Raw genomic sequence first — 21,646 nt, 5'->3', positions numbered from 1 at the left:
CTCAGCTCGGGTCTTGATCTCAGGGGTCGTGAGTTCAGGCTCCGCGTTGGGCTCTGTGCTGGGCACAGAGCCTAGAGAACACCGAGGACCAAATTTCATATCTGACCATAAGCAAGCCCTTGCCCCTGGTGAGATGCAGTTGTAACCAAAAACAGTGAATAAAAAACCCCCAAACCAAAACAAAGCAGTGAATAAGTGATCAGCTTGGCTATAATACCACTTCTGAGAGCATCTCCTCTGACCCATCACTTTTTTCTGACTGCCATGGTCTTGAGCAACTTAGCGTCTTCTAGGTTTAGAAATCATTTTTTCCCTTGCTGCTCTTCCTGGATTTTGCATCTGACATGGTTTCAACTCGTTTCAAAAGCTGCATGTCACCCAAAGTAGTTTTGGGGCACATCTCCCTTATGATTCATTGATTCCTCCTCTATTTATTTGTGTGTTCCTATGATTCAGGCCATGTACCAGGTTTTGAATCTCTCCATCCTCAAAACTATGATAGTGTTTTATTGATATGACTTTTTACTTTGTATTATGTTATTTCATCAAATTTTAAATACACATTTTAGGAGAGCCTACTAGGTTTCAAGTACTGAGTTAGGTATTAGAAATACGTTTGCGACTTGGTTCCTGTTCTCACAGAACTCATACCCTGGTGTTTACAGTTATTTACTTCCTTATCCTGTCTTTCCTGTCAGAGAGTGAGCTCCCTGAAGACAGGGGTACCTGGGACTTCCCAGTATTATTTTATACCTCTTTCCTAGCAATACAAATTGTCCAAAGCTTCTAAACACAAAAGTGCCTGTGAACAGCAGCCAAAAAAAGTTAGTACTAATACTCCATTATTTGCACAGTGGTCTGTATTTTACAATACATTTTCCTATTTGCTGTCCAATTTAATGCAGATAACAATACTGTGGGGTAGGCAGGGCATGCAATGTCATCGCCATTTAATGGATTAGGAAAACGAGAATGGAGTAAGCAGCTTACCCCTTTTACTTGGCTGGATGGGTAGAGCTAGGACTAAGATCTATTCTCTGTTTAAGCTGGTTGTCTTTCTTGGATTTCAAAGTACTTTATCAAGTAAAATACATTTTTAAAAAAATATTTTATTTTTAAGCAATCTCTATGCCCATGGTGGAGCTTGAACCCACAAACCCAAGATCAAAACCTGCATGCTCCAACTGAGCCAGCCAGGCACCCCCTTTATAAAGCACAACTTTGAAGATGTCCAATAAGGATATGTTTGGGAAAAATATTTCTTTTTCAATTTATCTATTATTTTTCTTTAATTAAGTAGGTTCCATGCCTAACACGGGGCTAGAACTCATGACCTCAAGATCAAGTGTTGCATGCTCTACTGACTGAGCCTGTCAGGCACTCCTGGGAAAAAAATTTCAAAGAATATTTCAGAAACATTTCTGAAGCTTAATCTAATTTCATATTACTACATTTGCTCTTAATTGCTCTTGAGATATTCAAATATCCTACTGGAAAATCTCAGGCTGCCTTTTTTTTTTTCCCCCAGGACTTCATTTCTGACACAATAGTCAACTGATTCTCTTTCTACTTCTCAGTTTTTTGACCCTCTCCGACCTATAAATGTAGTCAGCCTTCAAGGATCTTTGCTTGTTCTCTTCAATGGCAAGCACATCTGGTCTCAAGCTTAGGACCATCCCTTCTAGGAAGGTGGTATTTTCGCTTCATTTTTCATTTTTGCGTAGAACAGAAGTTCTGTTGCTTCTACCCCTGGATATCTCGCTGCTAATTTTGTAATCGAAATCTTTATTATTTTTAACTTGGACCATGATAATACTTTCCTAATTCAGTTTCCCATTCCAATTCCTCTTAAACCAGTGGTTCTCAGCCTTGACTTGAAATGACTTATGACTCATTCTTAAAAGTAAATATTGAGATTTACTAGCATCTATTCTCTGGTCCTTAAAAAACTATGTGCATAAATGACTTTCTATTCATGCCTCACACCAAACAGTTGCAAGGTTTAATATATTTATGCAAATTATAAATTGCAGTGACGAACTGTCCCATTAATGGTCTCCTGACTGGCAATAACTTCTACTCTTTTCTAGCCACAAATAGATCCATATAAGGGTTATGATTAGAAACAAAACAACAAAACTTCTGTTATTGTTTACTGAGGACGTGGACTGTTTCATAAGCGAAGTCCACTGATTCTCCAGGCTAATCCTCAGTATAAAGTTAAGGTCAACTGTCAGGGAGACGGCTTTAGCAACTTCAGCCTAATTTGGGGGTCTTAGAGAAAAAAATGAAAGAATATGAAAGGAACTACTCTTCATATATTACTGATCTTTAATCTTTGTCAAATCCCAGAGTGGACAAGCCATTTTCAGGCTAGAAGACACAGGCATTACGCCCAAGAGGCTTAATTTAAGATCCTCTTGTTTCTATCTCTCAGTTCTAAATTGAGTTCCCCCTACCCCTTAAAAGTAGTTTCAGACTTTCTTTTATTTATTTATTTATTTATTTATTTATTTATTTATTTATTTATTTATTTGTTTGTTTGTTTGTTTGTTTTCAGACTTTCATTTAAACATAACTGGTGGAGGGGGATGGTGGTGGGGAGGCGCCTGGGTGGCCCAGTGGTTGAGCATCTGCCTTCGGCTCAGGTCATGATCCTGGGGTCCTGGGATCGAGTCCCACATCGGACTCCCTGCAGAGCGCCTGCTTCTCTCTCTGCCTGTGTCTCTCATGAATAAATTTTAAAAAATCTTAAAAAAAAAACAAAACCCCGGGGGAACAGGTATTTATTTGTTTGTTTGGTGGTTACTTTTCTTTTAACTCATTGGTTTTTAAAAAGTTTTTTATTTAAATTCCAGTTAGTTGACATACAGTGTAGTTTTAGTTCCAGGTGTACAATACCGTGATTCAACACTTCCACAGAATAGGTATCGATATACCAATTTCACAGCAGCATTATTTGTGACAGCCAAGAGGCAGAAATAACCCAAACGATCACTGACGGATGAGTGGATAAACAAACGAGGTATATATATATATATATATATATACCCAAGGAACCTTATTCAGCCTTAAAAAAGAAATGAAATTCTCATACAACCTGGATGAATCTTGAAGACAGCGTAAGTGAAATAAGCCAGCCACAAGAAGACAAATACTGTTTGATTCCACTTACACAAGGTATCTAGAGTAGTCAAGGTCGTAGAGGCAGAAAGCAGCACAGTGGTTGTCAGGGGTTAGGGGGAGTTGCTTTCTGGGCGTAGAGCTTCAGTTTGGGAGGATGAAAAAGTTGTAGAGATGGGCGGTGGTGATGATGACACAACAGTGTGAATGTATTTAATGCCACTGAACTGTACACTTAAAAATGGATAGGATAATAAGCTTTATGTTATATAAATTTTACCACAATTTAAAAAGAATTGGGGGAGGAAGGCATCATGAGACGCAAATGAAAGATTTCAGGAGAGAAAGGCAACAAGAATGTACAAAAAATGACACCAAAAGGACTAGATGAAATTATGGGAGGCTGGTATACATTCTCTGCAACCACCGTAAACATAAATCAAAGCAAAACAGAACTGCTGGCTTTCCTGAACTAGTAGCAAATCCATCTGTCCCGAAGGCCTCAGAGCACGGTGGCTGTGGGCAGGACTCAGGTATTACCTGGCTGCTTGCTCAACAGGCCTGCAGCGTACATCCTACAGGAGCCCTGCTCTGGTACTAATGACTCATTTACTCTCCGGAGTCCAGTTAGCAGGTGGAAATTTATGGTTGCTCCATACGTTCTGATTAATGTGCCTTCCCAGCTGCTTCTGAGTGTGGCAATTCATAGTCTTTCACAATTTTATGCCCCGTGAATAGATGCATCTTTTCTTCCCCGCAGAAAAGTTGTCAGTAAGGAAAAAATCAGTATTTCATCTGAATTTCTTTTAAGCTGGCCTTTGTTTCCACAATCCAGGATCTCATGTAATTAGGGAAAAGTGAAATTCATTCAATCTTGGTCACATGCTCCAAGCTCCCTAGGCTTGTTCATGTTTTTTTTCCCAGCCCTGCCAGGTTCCTAGGTCAGCATCCCAACTTCACAGCACGGGGCTCTGATGGCTCCGTGTGAACGTGTGTGAAAAATTCACTGCACAAACACAAGTTACTTCAGAAAATGGCAAAAAATCTCAAATGGCCATTACACTCTGGAAATGCCCGTTCCTCTGTTTGGCACTATCTGCAAAAGTATTTGTCAGAAAACAAATAATAAATCACCAGATGCAAATTCATCCTCAAGTATGACAGCAGGGAAGGAAATGAATGGCCACATTTAGAGATGGTTTATTTAAGGGCAGCCACACAAATATTTCTGAGCTGCAAAGCTGAACGGGCAGCGTTCAAGGTGAGTTTGCTAGTCCCAGGTCATTTTTAGGTTCACTGTTAGGTTCTAACAACGTCAAGGTCTTAATCAGTTGTGTGCATCAATAGCATATGTGTGTGAATGAAAAGGGAAAGAGAAAAACCAAGAGATGTCCTAGTACATTTAGAAGAATCTTGGCTTAGCCTCGATATGAGAGTTACCAGCTGCACATCTAAGTAGGAAACGAAATGCTTGCAAATCTTTCTAATAATCATTAATAGATTGAGTTCTGTGAATTAAGGAATTATTGTTATTTTTTAAGGTATAACAATGACATCACGGCCATGTAGTATAAAAAAAAAAAAAAGAATCCTCATCTTCCAGAGATTCGTATATGCAGAGGAAGTGTTAGAATGTCAGGGAGATGATGGAAGGGATAGAAATGGGATAATTTTGTCCAAGAAATGTAAATTGTTAAAGTTAGGTGATTGTTTATACGGGGTTCATTATAATTTTCTGTATCTTTTTTTACAGATGTTCGAATTTTTGTATAATAAAAGAGTCAAAAAGAAGGTTGGTTATGAACAGAATGGACAGTACAGTTCCACTTTGGTTGTTAAAAAAAATTGTGTGTGCACATGAATATAAAAAGAGCAGAAGGACATTGAACAAAATGTCTATACACCACTGATTCTCTTTGAGGATGGGGGATCGTATTTTGTTCTACATGCATCTGTGTATTTTTCAAGTATTCTCCAAGACCACATGTTGGTATTGTGATAGGTAAAAGGCCCTCCTAAAAAAAAGTTTCCTTGTGCTCAAGTAGTCATCTAGATAGTAACACAAAATGTAAAATGAAGTGCAAATGTGTCATCTGGGCTCAGCCCTGAGGCAGCCAGTAAAGATCACAAATTGCTTGATTAGCTCATCTAGGGCAAGTCTTTTTGGACTTCCGCCCCAGGGAATCTCAAAGCCATGGTATATGTACATTCTAGAAGCTGCTTAGAATATGTGGGCCTAGTCTGGAGCAGTTACAAAACTATTCACAAAGTGGATGGTTTAAAAACAAACAAACAAACAAACAAACACAAACAAACAAACAAACAAACAAAAAACCCAACCAAACACAAACAATCTTCGGGTGAGAAACTACCAAGTTTGTCACTTCAAATTTATATTGCACTGGAGTCGTCCAGGTCTTTATCCAGATAAGTTTTTTTGTTTTGTTTTGTTTTGTTTTGTTTTGTTTTGAGAGAGAGTGAGCGAGAGCATGCTAATACCCATTTTCTTTTACTACATATATTTGCAAGCTTCCAGAGAATACAGTATTTTGGGACATAAATAAAATATACCACATTAATAACTTAATACTTAAAAAAAATCTTTCCCAAATGCTCCAAAAATAAGCAAAAAGTAGTGGTAACTAGAGACCTATGTAAACTTTTTTTTTTTTTTTTAAAGATTTATTTATTTTAGAGAGAGGGAGAGGAGCCCCATAGAGCCCACTGGGGAGGGGGGCTTGATATCACGACCTGAGATCATGATCTGAGCCCAAATCAAGAGTTAGATGCTTGGCCTTCACCAACTGAGCCCCTCAGGAGCCTCAGAGACCTACATAAACTCTTAAAAAAGATGCAAAGGGAAGATTTTTCTATACAAAGTAAGTATCACATGATACTTACTTAATAGGGAAAATCAATCCAATTATGACAATGCTAAGAGAAGATGACATGGATAAAAACAATCGACCCGTGTGCGATCTCTCTCTCTTTCTCCTAGAGTTTCTAAATCTTTGTGCTTCAATTACATACTAACTTAGACTGCATTTATTTGTAAATATCTGCACTCCTTATTCTTTTTTAAACCTTCTGAATGCAAAAATCAAGTCTTTGAATCCCCAGGAAGTTTCCTAGGAAGTTTTGCAGATTAAGTTAAGTTAATTAAGTTTGGCAATTAACCAATGGTTCAAATCATCAAAAATCCTAACATCGATGAGAAGACATAAGGATGAATGACATATTATACCATTCTCAAACAATTTAAAGAAAATCCAGAAAAAATATGGCACATCCAGGTCACACTGGTATGAGAAAATGCTTGCTTAGAGATCAATACTCAATAAAGGCTAGAAATCCCTTCCTTTTTAAGAGATTAGATGTTGGAAGAAAAGGAGTCGTTATATACAGTCACTCATTATGTCTTCTTGAAAAACATCCTATTCTGCAAAACTATGCACTAAAATATAACAGGACTTATGGGGAAAAGTAGGTTTGGGGTAGACAGCTCAACACTATGCAACTCTGTATCTACAGCACTAACCAAAACAGGGATAATACTACTTAACTTACCAGCACAGGTAAATGTCTACTGATTAGCATCCTTAGCAGCCTTAAACCCTGGACTCCTGCTTCTCTGAGATGCAGGTCTTGGGATAGAGACTATTTTCATAAAAATTAATACGAGGATTATTTTTTTTAATTTTTAAAATAGATTTTATTTATTTACTTGAGAGAGAGACAGAGACAGAGACAGAGGAGCTCAAGCAGGGAGGAGAGGGAGAAGTAGGCTCCCCACCGACCAGGGAGCCCGATGCAGGGCTTGATTCCTGGACCCCGGGATCATGACCTGAGCCGAAGGCAGATGCTTAACCAACTGAGCCCCCCAGGTGCCCCTAACCTGAGGATGATTAATCCATTGTTTTTCATCAATCTACTGTTTTATTTATTTATGCATTCTTTAATCAATCTACTGTTTTAATACAGCGGGGATGTCTTTGCAACTTCTTCACTTGCACACGTAAGACACTGCATGAAAAGATATTTCCATAGATTTTCCATGTTCTTCCCCGACGGTCCTCATATTTCACTAAGCCTGACTCTTCCACTGTGAGACAGCTTGACTTCAATTGTTACGAAACACTTTATGGGCTGGGAAAAATCATGCTGGAACCACCACAATGATGCTTCTGGGTTATACTAGCATCATTTCTAAATGCATGCGAGGTAATTATGTCAAGGAACAGACAGACTGGTAAGTGGCTAACCGAGGTGCTGGCATAGATGACCTCAGATCATAGTGGGGGTACTCGTAACAGTTGCCATGATGATAGCTAGCAACATTTATTGGGGTTTACCGTGTGCCGCGCGATGCTGCACTTTATATGAATCATCTCATTTATTCTTCACACAGACTTTATGAAATAGGTAAAACAATAGATAATTCAGTAAGATTAAGTATCAATCTCTGCCCAAGGTTACCAAGTTACCAAGTGGTGAAGCTAGCATTTGAACCCTGATCTTTCTGACTCTATGGTTCAGATTTTAACAACCACAACGAAATATTTCTTGTCAGTAAAAGTATGAAGTCCTTCTACAATACAGACAAGGCAGTCCAAGGTGCTTTATCCTACTGGTACATGTGAGCAGAAATGCTGATAGGATGTATGTACCTAGAAAACCACTAAGCACCGTACAGTGCTTTATTATTTTTCCAGGTTAAAGCTTTCTGGCTAGGATGTAAGGAAAATCTCTTGGACAAGGCCAAAGGAGAATTCCAGAAGCATGACACCTCCTTTTCTGTTCTTTCCAGCTGGGTCACAGGCCTGCTGTGATGACTCAGGCTGTGTAAGGGCCTTGGAATGGACACCACAGGCACACTTCTGAATCCAACACAAAACATCAGGCTGTGTGGGGTGGGGGTAGGGGGAATAACGACCGGGGAACTCAGTCCAGTGAGAGCCAGGATTTTAGGCATGAATTCCACCAAAGGAATTTTGGTGAAGACATTTAACAACTATGAATTCGGTACTTAGCACGTACCTGGAATTCACCCTGCCGAGTATTAAGGGCTGCAAAATTGAATAATCTATTAAGACCTCACAGGCCTTGGAGTTCACTGGAGGCATTTCATGTAACATACTCTTTGCCAGGCACTCTTCTTGGCCCTTTACAGGTATTAATACTCATTGAATGCTCACAGCCCTGTGATATATACGGTCTGCTATGCTCCCTACCTGACAGCTGATGGAACTACATGCAGAGAGGGTAAGAAACCTGCCGAAGGTCACAGAGCTGGGGAGCAATCTGGACCTAGGCTATTGGAGCCCAAAGCCTGCATTTGGAGCCTCTTTCCTGAATTCTCTCCCTAGCAGAGGAGGAAGGGGTTAAACACTGTCAATGTGGGGCATTAAGAAAAATGATGGACCTACGCACACAGTGGAATGTCAGTAGAGGAGAGAGTGGCTGGCTCTGCTAGGATGGCAGGCTAGGAGGAGCGCCAGGTCAGGAAAGCCTTCACAGCAGATGCCAAACAGCTACCAGAGACTGCGGACCAAAGAGAGTGGGCAAAGGCACGCAGGTAGGCGATGGCCTGGCATGCCTGCTGTTTGCTATTGCTGATATATAAACAGGGAAAGGGTGGCAGGAGAGGCATGCACGCGAGTAGGAAGAGATCAGATAGAGGAAGAATTCGATTCTATGAGCTGGTCATACCCAGGTTGTGCCTTCAGGTGGGAAATCCTGCAATAGGTCTTAAAAAGGCGGGGTGGGTGGGAGTGACGTAACCCAATCTGCCCTGTCGGATCCAGCGGCAGGGTGAAGGATGGAATGGCCCGGAGGACGGGGGTGGTGGCAAAAGATGACACAACCCAGAAGCAGGGACTGAGTCCACCGAGGAGACTGTCAGCAGCAGCCCCACGGAGGAGCCACAGCGCTGGTGATGGCAACGGGCAAGGAAGCGTAAGCTGGAAGGATTTTTGAGATGAGCAGGACTTGGGTATTGGAGGGTGAACTGGTTGGGAAGTGGGGGGTGGGTGAGGTTTCTTCCTCAGAGGCACTTGGTCCTTCTTTTTTTTTTTTTAACATTTATTTATTTATTCATGAGAGACACAGAGAGGCAGAGATACAGGCAGAGGGAGAAGCAGGCTCCCTGCAGGGAGCCCGATGCGGGACTCGATCTCAGGACCCTGGGGTCACGCCCTGAGCCAAAGACAGACAGATGCTCAACCGCTGAGCCATCCAGGTGCCCTCGATCCATATTCTTACTGTCCTTGCTATGCGATCTGAGTCAGCTCTAGGCTCCTGCCTGGGAACTGAGACTAAGAAGGGCATGGCATTTTGGGAGGAATGGAACTCCATGTGGTTAATACCTAATTCCCGGGATTACTACTTTCACCTTCTGTCCTATAGTGTCAGAAGCCTCCCTGAATAAACCAGCAATGCTCTATCTGCTGCTGCTCATCATCATCAGTGTCATGGGATGTCCTGAATTAGTCTCAGAGCAGCTCTGCCTATTGGCTGCGGATGCCCGCGGACAGGTAATTACCACCTCGCATCCCTGCACCATACTAGAGACCATTTACATCATTTTACCTTAGTTCTGGACATAACCAGATGGAAAAATTACTCCAGTCCAAAGATTAGCAAAGAAAGAGAAGAGCCAAAAGCCAAAAAAGAAGTCACATCCCATGCTTACAGCTTCCTCTTCTCCCTTAGCAGGTTGGCACCTGCCTTTCTGCTCTATTCCAACCACTAAGTGGGAAGTTCTTGGGCTCTATGGAGCTTGTGATGTTCAGGAGGGAAACCCACTCAGTTGAGGGAGAGGCCACAGCTGGGAGGATGACTCATGTTGGATCCAGAAAGAAAACAAATGGTCTCAAAAATTTGGTGGTAATGGGGTAATGGTTAGGGGGAGGATATGTGAAGAGGGGTCACTGCCTTTTCCAGGAAATTGGTTAGTGAAACAGTTCTGGTGGGAAAAGACTTAAAAAAAAAAAAGAAAGAAAGAAATCCACTTACTGATACAAGAAATCAGATCATTAAATCTTTCCTTAGGAAAGAGGGGATTTTCCAGCCCACGGAAATAGAGCTTCAGAACGCCAGCAACTGAGTTAATATCATGGTTACTCTGGTCATCAGCCAAGGGGTTTTCACCTACAAAAAAAAAAAAAAAAAAAAAAAAAATTAGTTATGTGCGCAGTGCTCTTTTTTTCTCTGAACGAAAATATGTTTCTATACTCACACCCATTTCTATATATACATGTATCTTTTAATTATACTTTATGAAAGATTATATGGTACTAAAATTAAAATAATTGGTTTAGATATCCCAACCCATGATTAACCTAAAAATAGTTTGCTGAAATAAAGCTTTTTAAATATCTTATGTTACCAAATAATCCCTTACGAGTTACTCAAATCTTAAAATAAAATATTGTGGGACTTAAAGTTAAAATCTAATCTTAGCTTGACATGAATTCAAATACTACATTCGATTCTTTATCCTACTGGGAAAAGGATACAATATAGTCACAATATCAGAAATATTATAGGATGCATCTAATGGTGAATACCTACAATTGAACAAATGTTTCCCGCAATGGCACAATGGTGTTCATGGCACATATGAAAGCTGCATTCAGCAGTGGAAGATTTGGGAATCAGACAGAGGAATTTGAAAATGTACCCTTAATAGTACCAGGGATTTGTTTTTTTTTTTTTTTTTAAGATTTTATTTATTTATTCATGATAGAGTGAGAGAGAGAGAGAGGCAGAGACACAGGCAGAGGGAGAAGCAGGCTCCACGCACCAGGAGCCCAACGTGGGATTTGATCCCGGGTCTCCAGGATCGTGCCCTGGGCCAAAGGCAGGTGCTAAACACCGCTACGCCACCCAGGGATCCCCAGTACCAGGGATTTTTGTATAAAAGGTAGAAATTTTAAAAATATATCACAGATATGAAATTATATTCTTTATGGTAAGCAGTTTTAAAATGTATATAATTGGCATGGCTATTCCACTCCCCTGAGAATTAAATTGAGATTAAAATTCTGTTTTTTTTTGAGATTAAAATTAAGAAGTTAAAAAACATTTCTTAAGTTCAACATAATATGTAGCCTTAATGAAATCAAACTCCAATTTTTAATCACAGGTCCGTTTCAAGGTTCATAAAAAACTGTACATTTCAAACTTTTTTTTTTTTTTTTTGGCCTCTTAGGCAGCTTATTTTCAGGGACTTGTGATTCCTTTTTCTCCACTTTCTTTGGCAGATCACTGAACACAAATTCACCAAAATATCCCCCCCCCCCCCCCCGGGAGAATGCCTCACCCAAAGAGATCAGAAACAAATTAAAAATACTAGGGGATTTTCCAAGGAAAAATAATGAACCAGTTTGCTTGTGGGGACTGGCACAGGAAACCGATGCTTTATATATTTCAAATTATGCTGAATATGGTTCCTATAAGAGACGTGGACTGCTTAGCTGCTGAGAGGGCAGGCTACTCTGCTCTACACATCATTTTCAGTCAGAGAACTTGGAACAGGAAAACAATCTGGCTCCAAGTTTACCACTTCCACTAAGGTTTCAAACTTTCAAGGGCTCCCTGCCAAGGGAAAAGGGGCAGAGAGAGAGAAGCTTGCCTTGCCTCCATGCCATGATGCCCCTCACTCTGCACGCTTGGCTTGACCTCCAAGCCGAGGAAGGAAGGTGCAGACGTAGCCAGGAGTGGACATGATAGAAATCATTACAATCGAGGTGCATTAATAATTAAGCCATCCCCACAGAGTCAGGCATTTTCACTGATTATACCTAATCCTTACACCAATCCTGGAATTCCGCAGATGATGAAACTGAGGCCCAAACAGGAGAGGAGTAACTTGACTGAAATCAAATGATCAGTAACTGGAAGAGTGATCTGATTCTGGGTCTGCCTAACACTAAAGTGTTTTGCTAGTTATAATGTGCAAAGTAACAGTGCAGTAGGATTTATTTGATAGCCAATTACAATGAGAGTAAGGCACCAACTAAGGTCATGGGGAAGGAGTCTGGGGGTGGTATTAAGAGGAAGGAAAACATTCCTGATGTGCAGCTGGGATGAGTCACTTCCAATATACGGAATGAGTATGCCACTTTAATCTAGAGCAGATGATGCCTTTTTGACATGGTTTGCTTATGGGTACAGACATGCAGTTACCTCTCTCAAATGAATTTTTAATATCATTGACTTCCACCTGGGAACCAGACACTCTGAAAATCCCCTGATGCTGAAGACCTAAAGAGAACAGAAGATGGAGAGGTTGAAAAATCCCATCACAACCTCTAGGTCCCCCTTTTCCCAATAACCAAACGTTAAATGAAAATACACATTTACTGAAGTGACCCTAGGGATTTTTTTTTTTAAGTAAGAATTTCAGGGGCACCTGGCTGGCTCAGTCAGTGGAGCATGTAACTCTGGATCTCAGGGTTGTGAGTTCAAGTCCCACGTTGGGTGTAGCAATTACATCAATCAATCAATCAATCAATCTTTTTTAAAAAAACCCCAAAAACAAAAGAAGAATTCCATAGTTTATGCCTTACCATAGAGATTGATGAACCGAATACAGCTTTCCACAATGAGAGGGATAATCTGTCCCGAGTCCTGGGTAAAGAGATGGAAACCAGTCAACCACAAAAGAGAGGCATAAATCACACATAATAATAAAGTTCACAGTTTAACCCTAATTGGAGAGTACTTTTTTACTCTTTTAGATGATCATTTCCAAATACTTCCCCCTCTAAAATATTCCACTAAGGCCAAAAATAAAAATTGTACTTAACCAAAGGTATATTTCAGTTCTGGAGCAAACCAAATTAAATACGATTAAGGCAATTCTGTTTCAATCTCCTCTGTTATGTCTAGAGATGTCAAAGCTAATTCATCTCTTTTACTTATTTTTAGGCTCATGTATCAAAGTGAACACATGAATCACTCCTTTTATTAAGGGTTATTTATACAAGTAATTAATCTAATGGACCTATAGAGAACTCTGTGTATTCCAACCACAGCATCTTAGGGCTGACTGGCTGTACTGGTCACTAAACCCAACCTTTCAGACATCTCGGGATCCTCTCCGTGACATCCCTGAGAGCACGCCATCTGGATGATAACTGTCATAAAACAAACTTACATGCTTCCAGATGCATGATATGAAGATTGCTTTATAGATGATTATAATGTGTTATATATCCATTTGGTTTTCACCAGAACTTACTCATCCTTATAGATTTTTCATCGTTTTTAGGCTTATGAAAAAACTGCACAAATGCACATCCCATTAGATCTTGTTTCCTGAGGAAGGGGCAGTTTTTGGCCTCTTTCCCCACGTCTTGTAATATAGTCAGTGCACTGTACTGAACAAATGTGAATTCTGGAAATGTTTTAAAACATGTATAGGATGACAGATGAGATGAAGGAGCTGCTGAAGTCACAGTTAGATATGCATCAATGCCATGCACTCCATGTAGTTAAAGAAGGTTACTGACTATGGAGTTATTTTTCATGTACTTTTAAAGACTCTGCTCTTTCAGGAATTAGATCTTTACAGGAAACATGGAGGTTCAAAATGAATTAGCAGACATCAGGTACTAATTCATGAGGAATTTTATTCTGAAACACAAGAAGAATTTGGTTGCTTTAATATATTAGAACAATTCAGAATCCACTAACCTTTCCACTTAAGCAACAGGGGAAGGACTGGGAATAATGCAGCTGAGCCATTAAAACTCTTTACTATTCCTAGAATGGCTAATACACTTCTTGAGGAAGTTTTATTTTAGGTTTTAAGACCATCTAATCAGTGTGTAAACCAGTTAATGCTTCAATCACTTCTGGAGACTGTATTAAGCTTCTCTAATTAGCTAATTTGTTTTAGGGATGTACATTTTATTAATTTCTTAGAGAAGGTCCTTAAGAATAAAAACTCTTTAGTGTGGACCAGTTAGCTCAAGAAGAGCAATGTAATTACATTGACACTTACTGAGTATGTGAGCGGATTTTTCTTTAAGATATAAGTGTGTTTTAGGGGAAGTAACTCTTTTTTTTTTTTTTTGAAGTAACTCTTACACGAACAATTCACTTAACACTGTAATCTAAAAGAGCAACAAATATTTAAATGTAAGTGATAAAAGGAGAATATTAGTTCGCACTTCTGCTGAGAACTTAGTATTAAAACAAAAAGAAAGAATAAAATGTTATTAAAAGAAAAATGTTTGCACTAAGAGAGTTCTAAATAAAAATGTCTTAAGTTTGCACATTATTTAAAAAAATCTTTTCATTTTTACATTTACTCAGGTAATTGCCAATCGTTTGCTTACCATCAGTATTTTATTCAGATACAATGAATTTTGGGGTCAAAAAAGTAATAAGTGTGTGTGTGTGTGTGTTTTGATTTCATTTCATGGATGCCAGATGCTGTGGTGGAAAATATTTTATAAGAAGTGAAACAATGGGCTGTGCTCCACGTATCATTCAAATCTATCCCTTTGTGCCTCAGTTTCCCCACAGGAAAAAGGAAAGGTGATTTGCTCTTGCTGTCTCACAATGATATTGTGGGGACCTCAACTGATGGAGCACTTTTCAGAAGCACAGGGATCTCGAGATCCACTGTTTCACTGCTATAACCCAAGATTCTCTAATATGCCATCTGGGACGTGCAAGAGCTTACCTAAGTGAATTGCCCATGATAACTGGTTTACTCCTTCTGTAGTACCTAAGTTTGGTTTCCATTAACTGTTCTTAATGAAAAAATGTTTTAAAAATGTGAGCTCTCCTAGCATCTTAAGCAGTCACCCTCGTACTGTGTTATCAAATAGAACGGAATCACACACTTGTTTCTTTGAGCTTTTCTATATTCTCTCTGTCAGGCCATCAGCTGCACATCTCTGCTCTCATCTTATCTTTATCTTCCCTTCTCTCCATCTAATTTGCCCCTGCTTATAAGCCTTGGGCTGGGAAACTAATCAAATTTGACAATAATTTTATATTAAATTAGAGCCAATAAGGCTCTTTGGAGGCTTACAGCAGTGGGTTTGTGATTGCAATTTAGACTGTCCGGTGGCTTTCAATCTCTGTGTGTGTGCAAGCATATGTGTATCTATCTATCTATCTGTCCTTGCCACATGCGCGCACACACATTTTTTACCCATTAATGCACATATTTGACAAGATCTCCCTTTAAAGACATGAAGACATCTGTAACATGTTAAGGGAGGTTGCTAATGATGTGGTTTCCTACATAAATTTACTCTTCAGAAACAATGGAGTCCGTGACATAAAATGTTAGCCACGAAAGAGAAAGCTCTTCTCTTTTTTGTATAATTTACATGAGGGTCCATAATCCAGTACTAATGTGCATTTGGTATTGAATATTGACTTGCCTTAACAAAAGCCCTCGACTCAAACTTGGTACAACTGCCAAATACGTAAGGTGAAAACTAAGTGTTTATCCACTTTAGCTAGATTTTTTTTAATAATAAATTTATTTTTTATTGGTGTTCACTTTGCCAACATACAAGATGGCTGAAGAGTAGGGTCCCACTTTTACTAGAAACGAAATTCCTCTTAAGTCAGTGTTTGATTTCTATAATTCTTTCTATAGTAAGTGAGAGAGGAATCTATAAATAGTAAAACCTATTTTTAAACCTAATTTCCAACTGCAAACATTTTTCTTTCAAAGACCTTAAAACATCTCATTAAAGCCAAGCATGATTATGATTTGAAAATGATACCAGGAGTAAAAGAGGTTGTGCCCTCGCCTCCCTGTAGCACTATACCTGATGTCTCGCGTGTGAGTTCCTTCGTCCTCGGCTAGAAGCATTATCAGAAATACAGGATGAAAAAGAAGACAGAGTAAACACAGCAGAGATACAAGATACAGACCACAGGGTCTTACAATTTATCCAATATAATGAATTCCTAAAGTCATGGGAAATCCATACTCTTGCTGTGCTTCAGAGCTACCCTAACAATATACTTTAACAATTTTGTGCCATCTAATTTGCAGGAGTAAAAACAGAGTATTTTATCAGGTAGCTCTTTTCCTTTTTGCACAAATTATGGCCCCACCCTTTTTTATTTTTTTAAGAAAGGAAGAGGGCCTTCTCTTTTGCCAGCATAATACCCACATTTATTTTCTCTTCTGAAGGCACTCAAACCAAATATTCTTTCCTCTCTGACTTCAGGAAATATTATATTGATTTTCTGGGAAAGCAAAGAGCCCCAGGACAGACTTGGACATAATGACCTGCCTCCTTTTATGAGAGGCTGAGACCATTATAGTAAGAAGCGTGGAGATCAGCCACTCAGATGGCTGGTGCCAGTACCTTGACGAATGTTTCCAAATCCCCATTAAACAACTTAGCATTATACTGTGAGCGGGGTCTGGACTTCCTGTGTTTCTGGGGCTTAGGGGGAACATTTGGAGGCCTAAGGGAAGGGAATATAATTACTGAGCACGGCAGAAATCAAACAATAAATTAAACACCCATAGGTCACATCAAAATCAAACAAACAGGAATTCTTGTGTTCCCTCTCCAACCCCACCCATGGGGGAAAATAGTCCTTCCCCCCTTTCCCATTTATTTACTTTCACCTATGTAATCAAAAACTATACAAACCATACAGACTACCCCTTTTCTTGCATGCTGTATATGACATTTGTTTGCTAGTTTGTTTAAAAATGGGATTGTGAGCTATCTGGCCAAGTGTTACAAACTCGACTGGCTTATGAGTCACAGAGAAAACCCAATGAGTCATAAAAATCAGGGATCTTGATAAATCCCAATATGAGAAATTAAATATAACATTTTTAGTTACAACATAATTCTTCAGCGCAAATAACATCTCATCTGTTCAATATTCCTCAGATACAAATGGGGCTTTAGTTTATGTAAAAGTGACTACTGATGGGGTCACAAGTGAAAAATGAGTTTGGGGTTTCAGTGTTTTCTCAGGGAGGGGGTGGACACAGGCTCATATGAATTATTATTTCTTTATAAAAACTATCTCATCGCTTAAATATTTAGAGCATTAGGAGGCACCCCTTTATTCTGTTCTGGATTCTCCATCTCCAGTCTGCTTGCTTCGAGGCCTAAGCTAGTCTCTCTAATGGATGTGTATCAGGTGCACCTCGCACTCTATTGAGACCCTGCATCATCTTGCTCTGTCATGGAGAGAGAGGGAGCCTCTCTGGCCTCTTCCTTTAGAGCACAGAAGGCCAGAAGCACCTGACTCAGCTTCTACAACTGTGCTGACTGGAACACGTGGAAGAGTCCCAGGACTGCTCTCCAGACAGTCCAATTTTAACTTCTTAATTGGAAGGCTTATAGGAGGGTATACATCACATCTGGAAATTAGGCAAAGCCCTTCATTACGCTGCAGACTGTCTAGGAAGAATTACCTTTCCAGTTCACTGAAGCTTAGGAAGGCTAGGTGAGCAATAAAATCCCAAGAGTATGAGGAAGATGGACTAGATTCATAAGATACTATCACATTCTTAGGCTATCAAGGGAGGCAGAGGAGCAAACCTGCCTGCCTTCCACTGGTAAATTCTAAGACTCAACTAGCTGATGGGCTCACAGGGCTAACAGGGTGTGCGCAAGCGGCACCCGAAGCCCCACATGCTCGAGAGGTTAAGAGGAGTTTTCGCAAGTGTCTAGACGTGAATATGGAAACTTCTACCAGGGGCATGTCATGTCCAGCCACTGCTGAAGTTTCTGAAATCTCTTGTAGACCCTGGATTCTGTGCTATTCACCGAGGAAAGGATCTCGTGGGCATAAGAACCAAGACAGTCACCCACCAAGGGGTTTAACTGCACTTGCTTGATTTCAGCCACTCTTTTCATTATTTCACAAGTGATTTTTAAAGATTTTAAATTTTAATTTATTTACGGGGGGAGGGAAGAGAGGGCCAAGGGAGAGGGAAAGAGAGCCTCAAGCAGACTCCGCCCCCAGTGCAGAGCCCATCGCTGGTCTCAATCTCGTGACCTTGAGCTGAAACCAAGCATCAATGCCCAACTGAATGCACTACCCTGGTGCCCCTCGTTATTTTACAAGTGTTTTAAAATGCAGACTTTATTTTTATTCAGGTATGGTGAGGCCAACAGATCAGAAGCAACTGCCATTGCAGTTTGTTACCCACACCTCCAAGGGGAGGGGGCATGGTACTACATGGGAGAGGGGTACACCCGAGGTCAGTTGCGGAGGCAGAGGGAGTGCAGGCAGGTTTAGGATTGGCTAAATTGAATAACTTTGGTGGGCTCTGGGGAATAGGGACTGATTCTAGTTGTCTGGTACTGGGCTTTGTGGTGATCAGGGAAGGGGGAGAGTGACCTTGAATGTGAAAGCCTAAAGGGTGTGGCTGGGGGGGTAGGGTCTGGATTGGATGGTTCACACACAAAAAGGCATGCTTGAGCACTGGACCTTCACTATTTCAATGAATTGACTAACCTTGGGAGTGACAGTCCCCTCTAAGATCAGCAAAGCCCCAAGATCTCAAAGCATCCAACACAGAAATTAGAAAAAAAAAAAATAGTTATGACAAGGCCCAGCAGAGCTGCACACTTGCTGACACCTGGAGCCGTTGACAAAGCTAAGGGGTAAGAACACAGACTCCGCTCGTTTGGTGACTGAATCGTGGGACAAGCAAATCCTGTAGTGGAGCCAAAGCCCCCTAGGAGGGCTAGATCATTGCTCCTGTGTGACTCAGACGAGCAGAGTACCCCCGGTTGAGGCAATGGAAGATATATCTCTTGAGTTGTCTACCATAAGCCTGCAAGTTGCCTCTCCTGACTATTCTAAAGTAGGAGACAGATGTGAAGATGGTCCTTGGGAAAGACACCTGACATGAAAACAAACTGCCGAGTGCTTATCAAAGTACTTTCTGCGGCAGAGGTGGCTTATCAGGCGCCTGATGGCTCTGGCTTTACCATGTACACATCCAGTGAACAGAACCGGGGCCATGCCATTCAACACTTGGGTTGTGTGACACGTTCTGGTTTGGTGTCTCCCGTAGGACTTCTGGATAATCTGGCCTCCTGTGTAGGACCCCATGTGGAGGAGAGGAAGCACGAGTCGGGTCAACATGAGTATCTAGTCTTTTAGCAATGATAGTTCTTACTGCAGATTAATATATTTGTATTCCTCCCTTTTTAACACAAATCCTTTTTTGAAGTGCCTGACATTAATTATAATATACAGACAACAGGTTAACCACTCGATAGCACAGAGATAATATATATGAAAAAAGCTTCATAAACTGCATATTATGCAGAAGTAATATTCCTCTTTGTCATGCACATGAGGTAGAAAAAAAAAAACCCTCAGTATTTTTGTAACATTTAGACAAGTCACCAGGTGTATCTTTCTAGTTGATTCACCAAGAAGAAAGGCTTCCTTTTGAATAAACTGCCCAGCAGAAACATTATAGAGCCTTGAAAATCAACTTGCCAATTATTGCAACACATACACACACACACACACACACACGCACGTACACCAGTGTTCTACATGCCTCTCACCTCAAAGAGAACTCTGCTTCAAGAGTGTAAAGTCTAGCTAGGTTAATTAGAATAATTTCTGGCTGTTACAGAAATGCTGGCACAGAAAAATAAAAGTTGCAAACTTTTCCCAACCCAAATCAGAATCTAATCTGCTTCCAAAAAGGCTTTTCTTTCTCAGCAATAAGTAGCTTCAATCCCTTTATGAATGGAAAAAAGGAAAAAAAAAAAAAAACAAAAGAAAAAAATTGCAAGATGGCTCTAATATTAAAAGTTAAATCTTTAATGTGAACCCAAACGGGGTAAGAAGCTAAAATCCTGAGGGTTCGATATATTTCTACGTTTTATGGAAAAGTAGGAACAGAAAGTAACTGATCATGCTTTCTATTTGCTAACATAGCAGATATGCACATAACGTTGCTTCTTAATTAAATTATCAAATCAGACTATTCCTAGGAACTGAAAGTGTTTTGGATCAGATAAACCAAGCCCATTCAATTTAGGTCTTCCTTAAGCAGTCTACTCATTAAAGAGCTTTATAATTACACTGGGAAATGCTCAGATCTCCCAGAGCAAATCTGGTTTGGTGAGAACCCCAAACATTTCAGGTTACTATGTTTTGTCGAGTCAAAATGATATTCCGTGTTAACAAAACACGTTCGTTCTCACAGCACTGAATGGTTGCTTGTTTTTAAAGAAAAAAAAAAAAGAGAGAGACACAATGAATTACAATAAAATATTTTCCTACCTTGTAGTCATATATTCAGCTCTATGACCTGTGGGGAAAATAAAGATTAAAATAAGTAAAAGGAATGGAATCAGTGGAATGTGTATTTGGTAATTTTTTGTATCACCCATCCCTTATTTTAAGATGCTGAGTTTATAATAACTTACAAATTTTATGGTGGAAGCATGAGGATAGCATAAAATGACAGACAAATAATTCAAAGTAAACATTTCATAAAATCTATGCCTAAAGTTCAATAAATCCTATAAATAGGAGAAACATGTTTCACTTGGCAATTTGAGGCGGGATATTATTTGTTACTCAGAACACATGAAATAGTTGCTTAATCTTAACTGTTAGGTTAACAAGGAAATACAGATAAAACACATCTGAAGTTCGAACGTTAGTTATTTCCTGTCTTGATTGATACCCAGGGAGGAGAAGGTGGTCAAATAGGGTTGGGAAAACTCTATTTCTAGAGTTTGAAATAGTAGAGTTGGAAAACTCTACTTCTTTATATTAAGTTCGTGTTCTTTCTATAATATACGGTCAGGTGAGAAGTTGCGTTTTATAATCAGAATGATGCTGGCAGAAATTAAGTACAAGGACATTAAAGTATGCTACATTCTACAGCCTGTAAGCTAATAGCCTTCCAGAGTTCCCTGTCACTTAAAACATGAATTTTTGGATTTATATATTTGTTATATATTTATATTCTATACATAATAAATATGTTATATATATTTTATATGCAATAATAAATAGTATATATAATATATAACATATATATTATATATACATATACACACATATTACATATTATATATGCAATATATATATAATATATGTAATATATAATATATGTTATATATAATATACTATATTACATATATTATTGTATATATTTATTATATATAAAATATAAATATATATAACATATAAAATATATAAATATATATGACACAAATATATAAATTTTTTGGGCTTCTTGACTTGTTTTATTTTTTAATTTTTTTTTTTTCTTTTTTTCCTTGACTTGTTTTAAACATCGGCTCTGTATTTTCATAAAGCACCTACAATCTGCTAATTCCAAGTGTGAATGTGTCTGTAGTTGCTGTTTGCTCTTTCTCACACTTAGGGTGGAGCTGTGGAAGGGGTGCAGAAGAGTGAACCATTCCACCAATTTGTTTGCAAAATGATGATCGTGGTCCTGAAACAGCCTGAAGTTCAGTGGCAGAGAAGGGTCCTGGTGCAGCACCAACAGGTC

General features: G+C 39.5%; 1 protein-coding gene across 2 annotated transcripts in view; it reads right to left on the bottom strand.

Moving 5' to 3' along the window:
- Window positions 1-21,646, bottom strand: part of SRGAP1 (SLIT-ROBO Rho GTPase activating protein 1) — a 270,069-nt gene that overhangs the window by 26,488 nt on the left and 221,935 nt on the right. Inside the window, exons 11-15 of one of the 2 annotated variants that reach the window (XM_077913654.1) lie at window positions 20,401-20,428; window positions 16,479-16,581; window positions 12,696-12,756; window positions 12,313-12,390; window positions 10,138-10,272 (exon numbers count right to left, since the gene is read on the bottom strand). In XM_077913654.1, the coding sequence (XP_077769780.1) occupies window positions 10,138-10,272; window positions 12,313-12,390; window positions 12,696-12,756; window positions 16,479-16,581; window positions 20,401-20,428 (405 nt within the window). Of the gene's footprint in view, window positions 1-10,137; window positions 10,273-12,312; window positions 12,391-12,695; window positions 12,757-15,929; window positions 15,964-16,478; window positions 16,582-20,400; window positions 20,429-21,646 lie in introns of both variants that reach the window. The other variant, XM_077913655.1, reaches the window with a different exon arrangement.

This window comes from Canis aureus, chromosome 11, assembly GCF_053574225.1.
Source record: "Canis aureus isolate CA01 chromosome 11, VMU_Caureus_v.1.0, whole genome shotgun sequence".
Taxonomy (NCBI): domain Eukaryota; kingdom Metazoa; phylum Chordata; class Mammalia; order Carnivora; family Canidae; genus Canis; species Canis aureus.
Note: the sequence above shows the minus strand (reverse complement) of the source record. Positions and strands in the feature narration are given on the sequence as shown.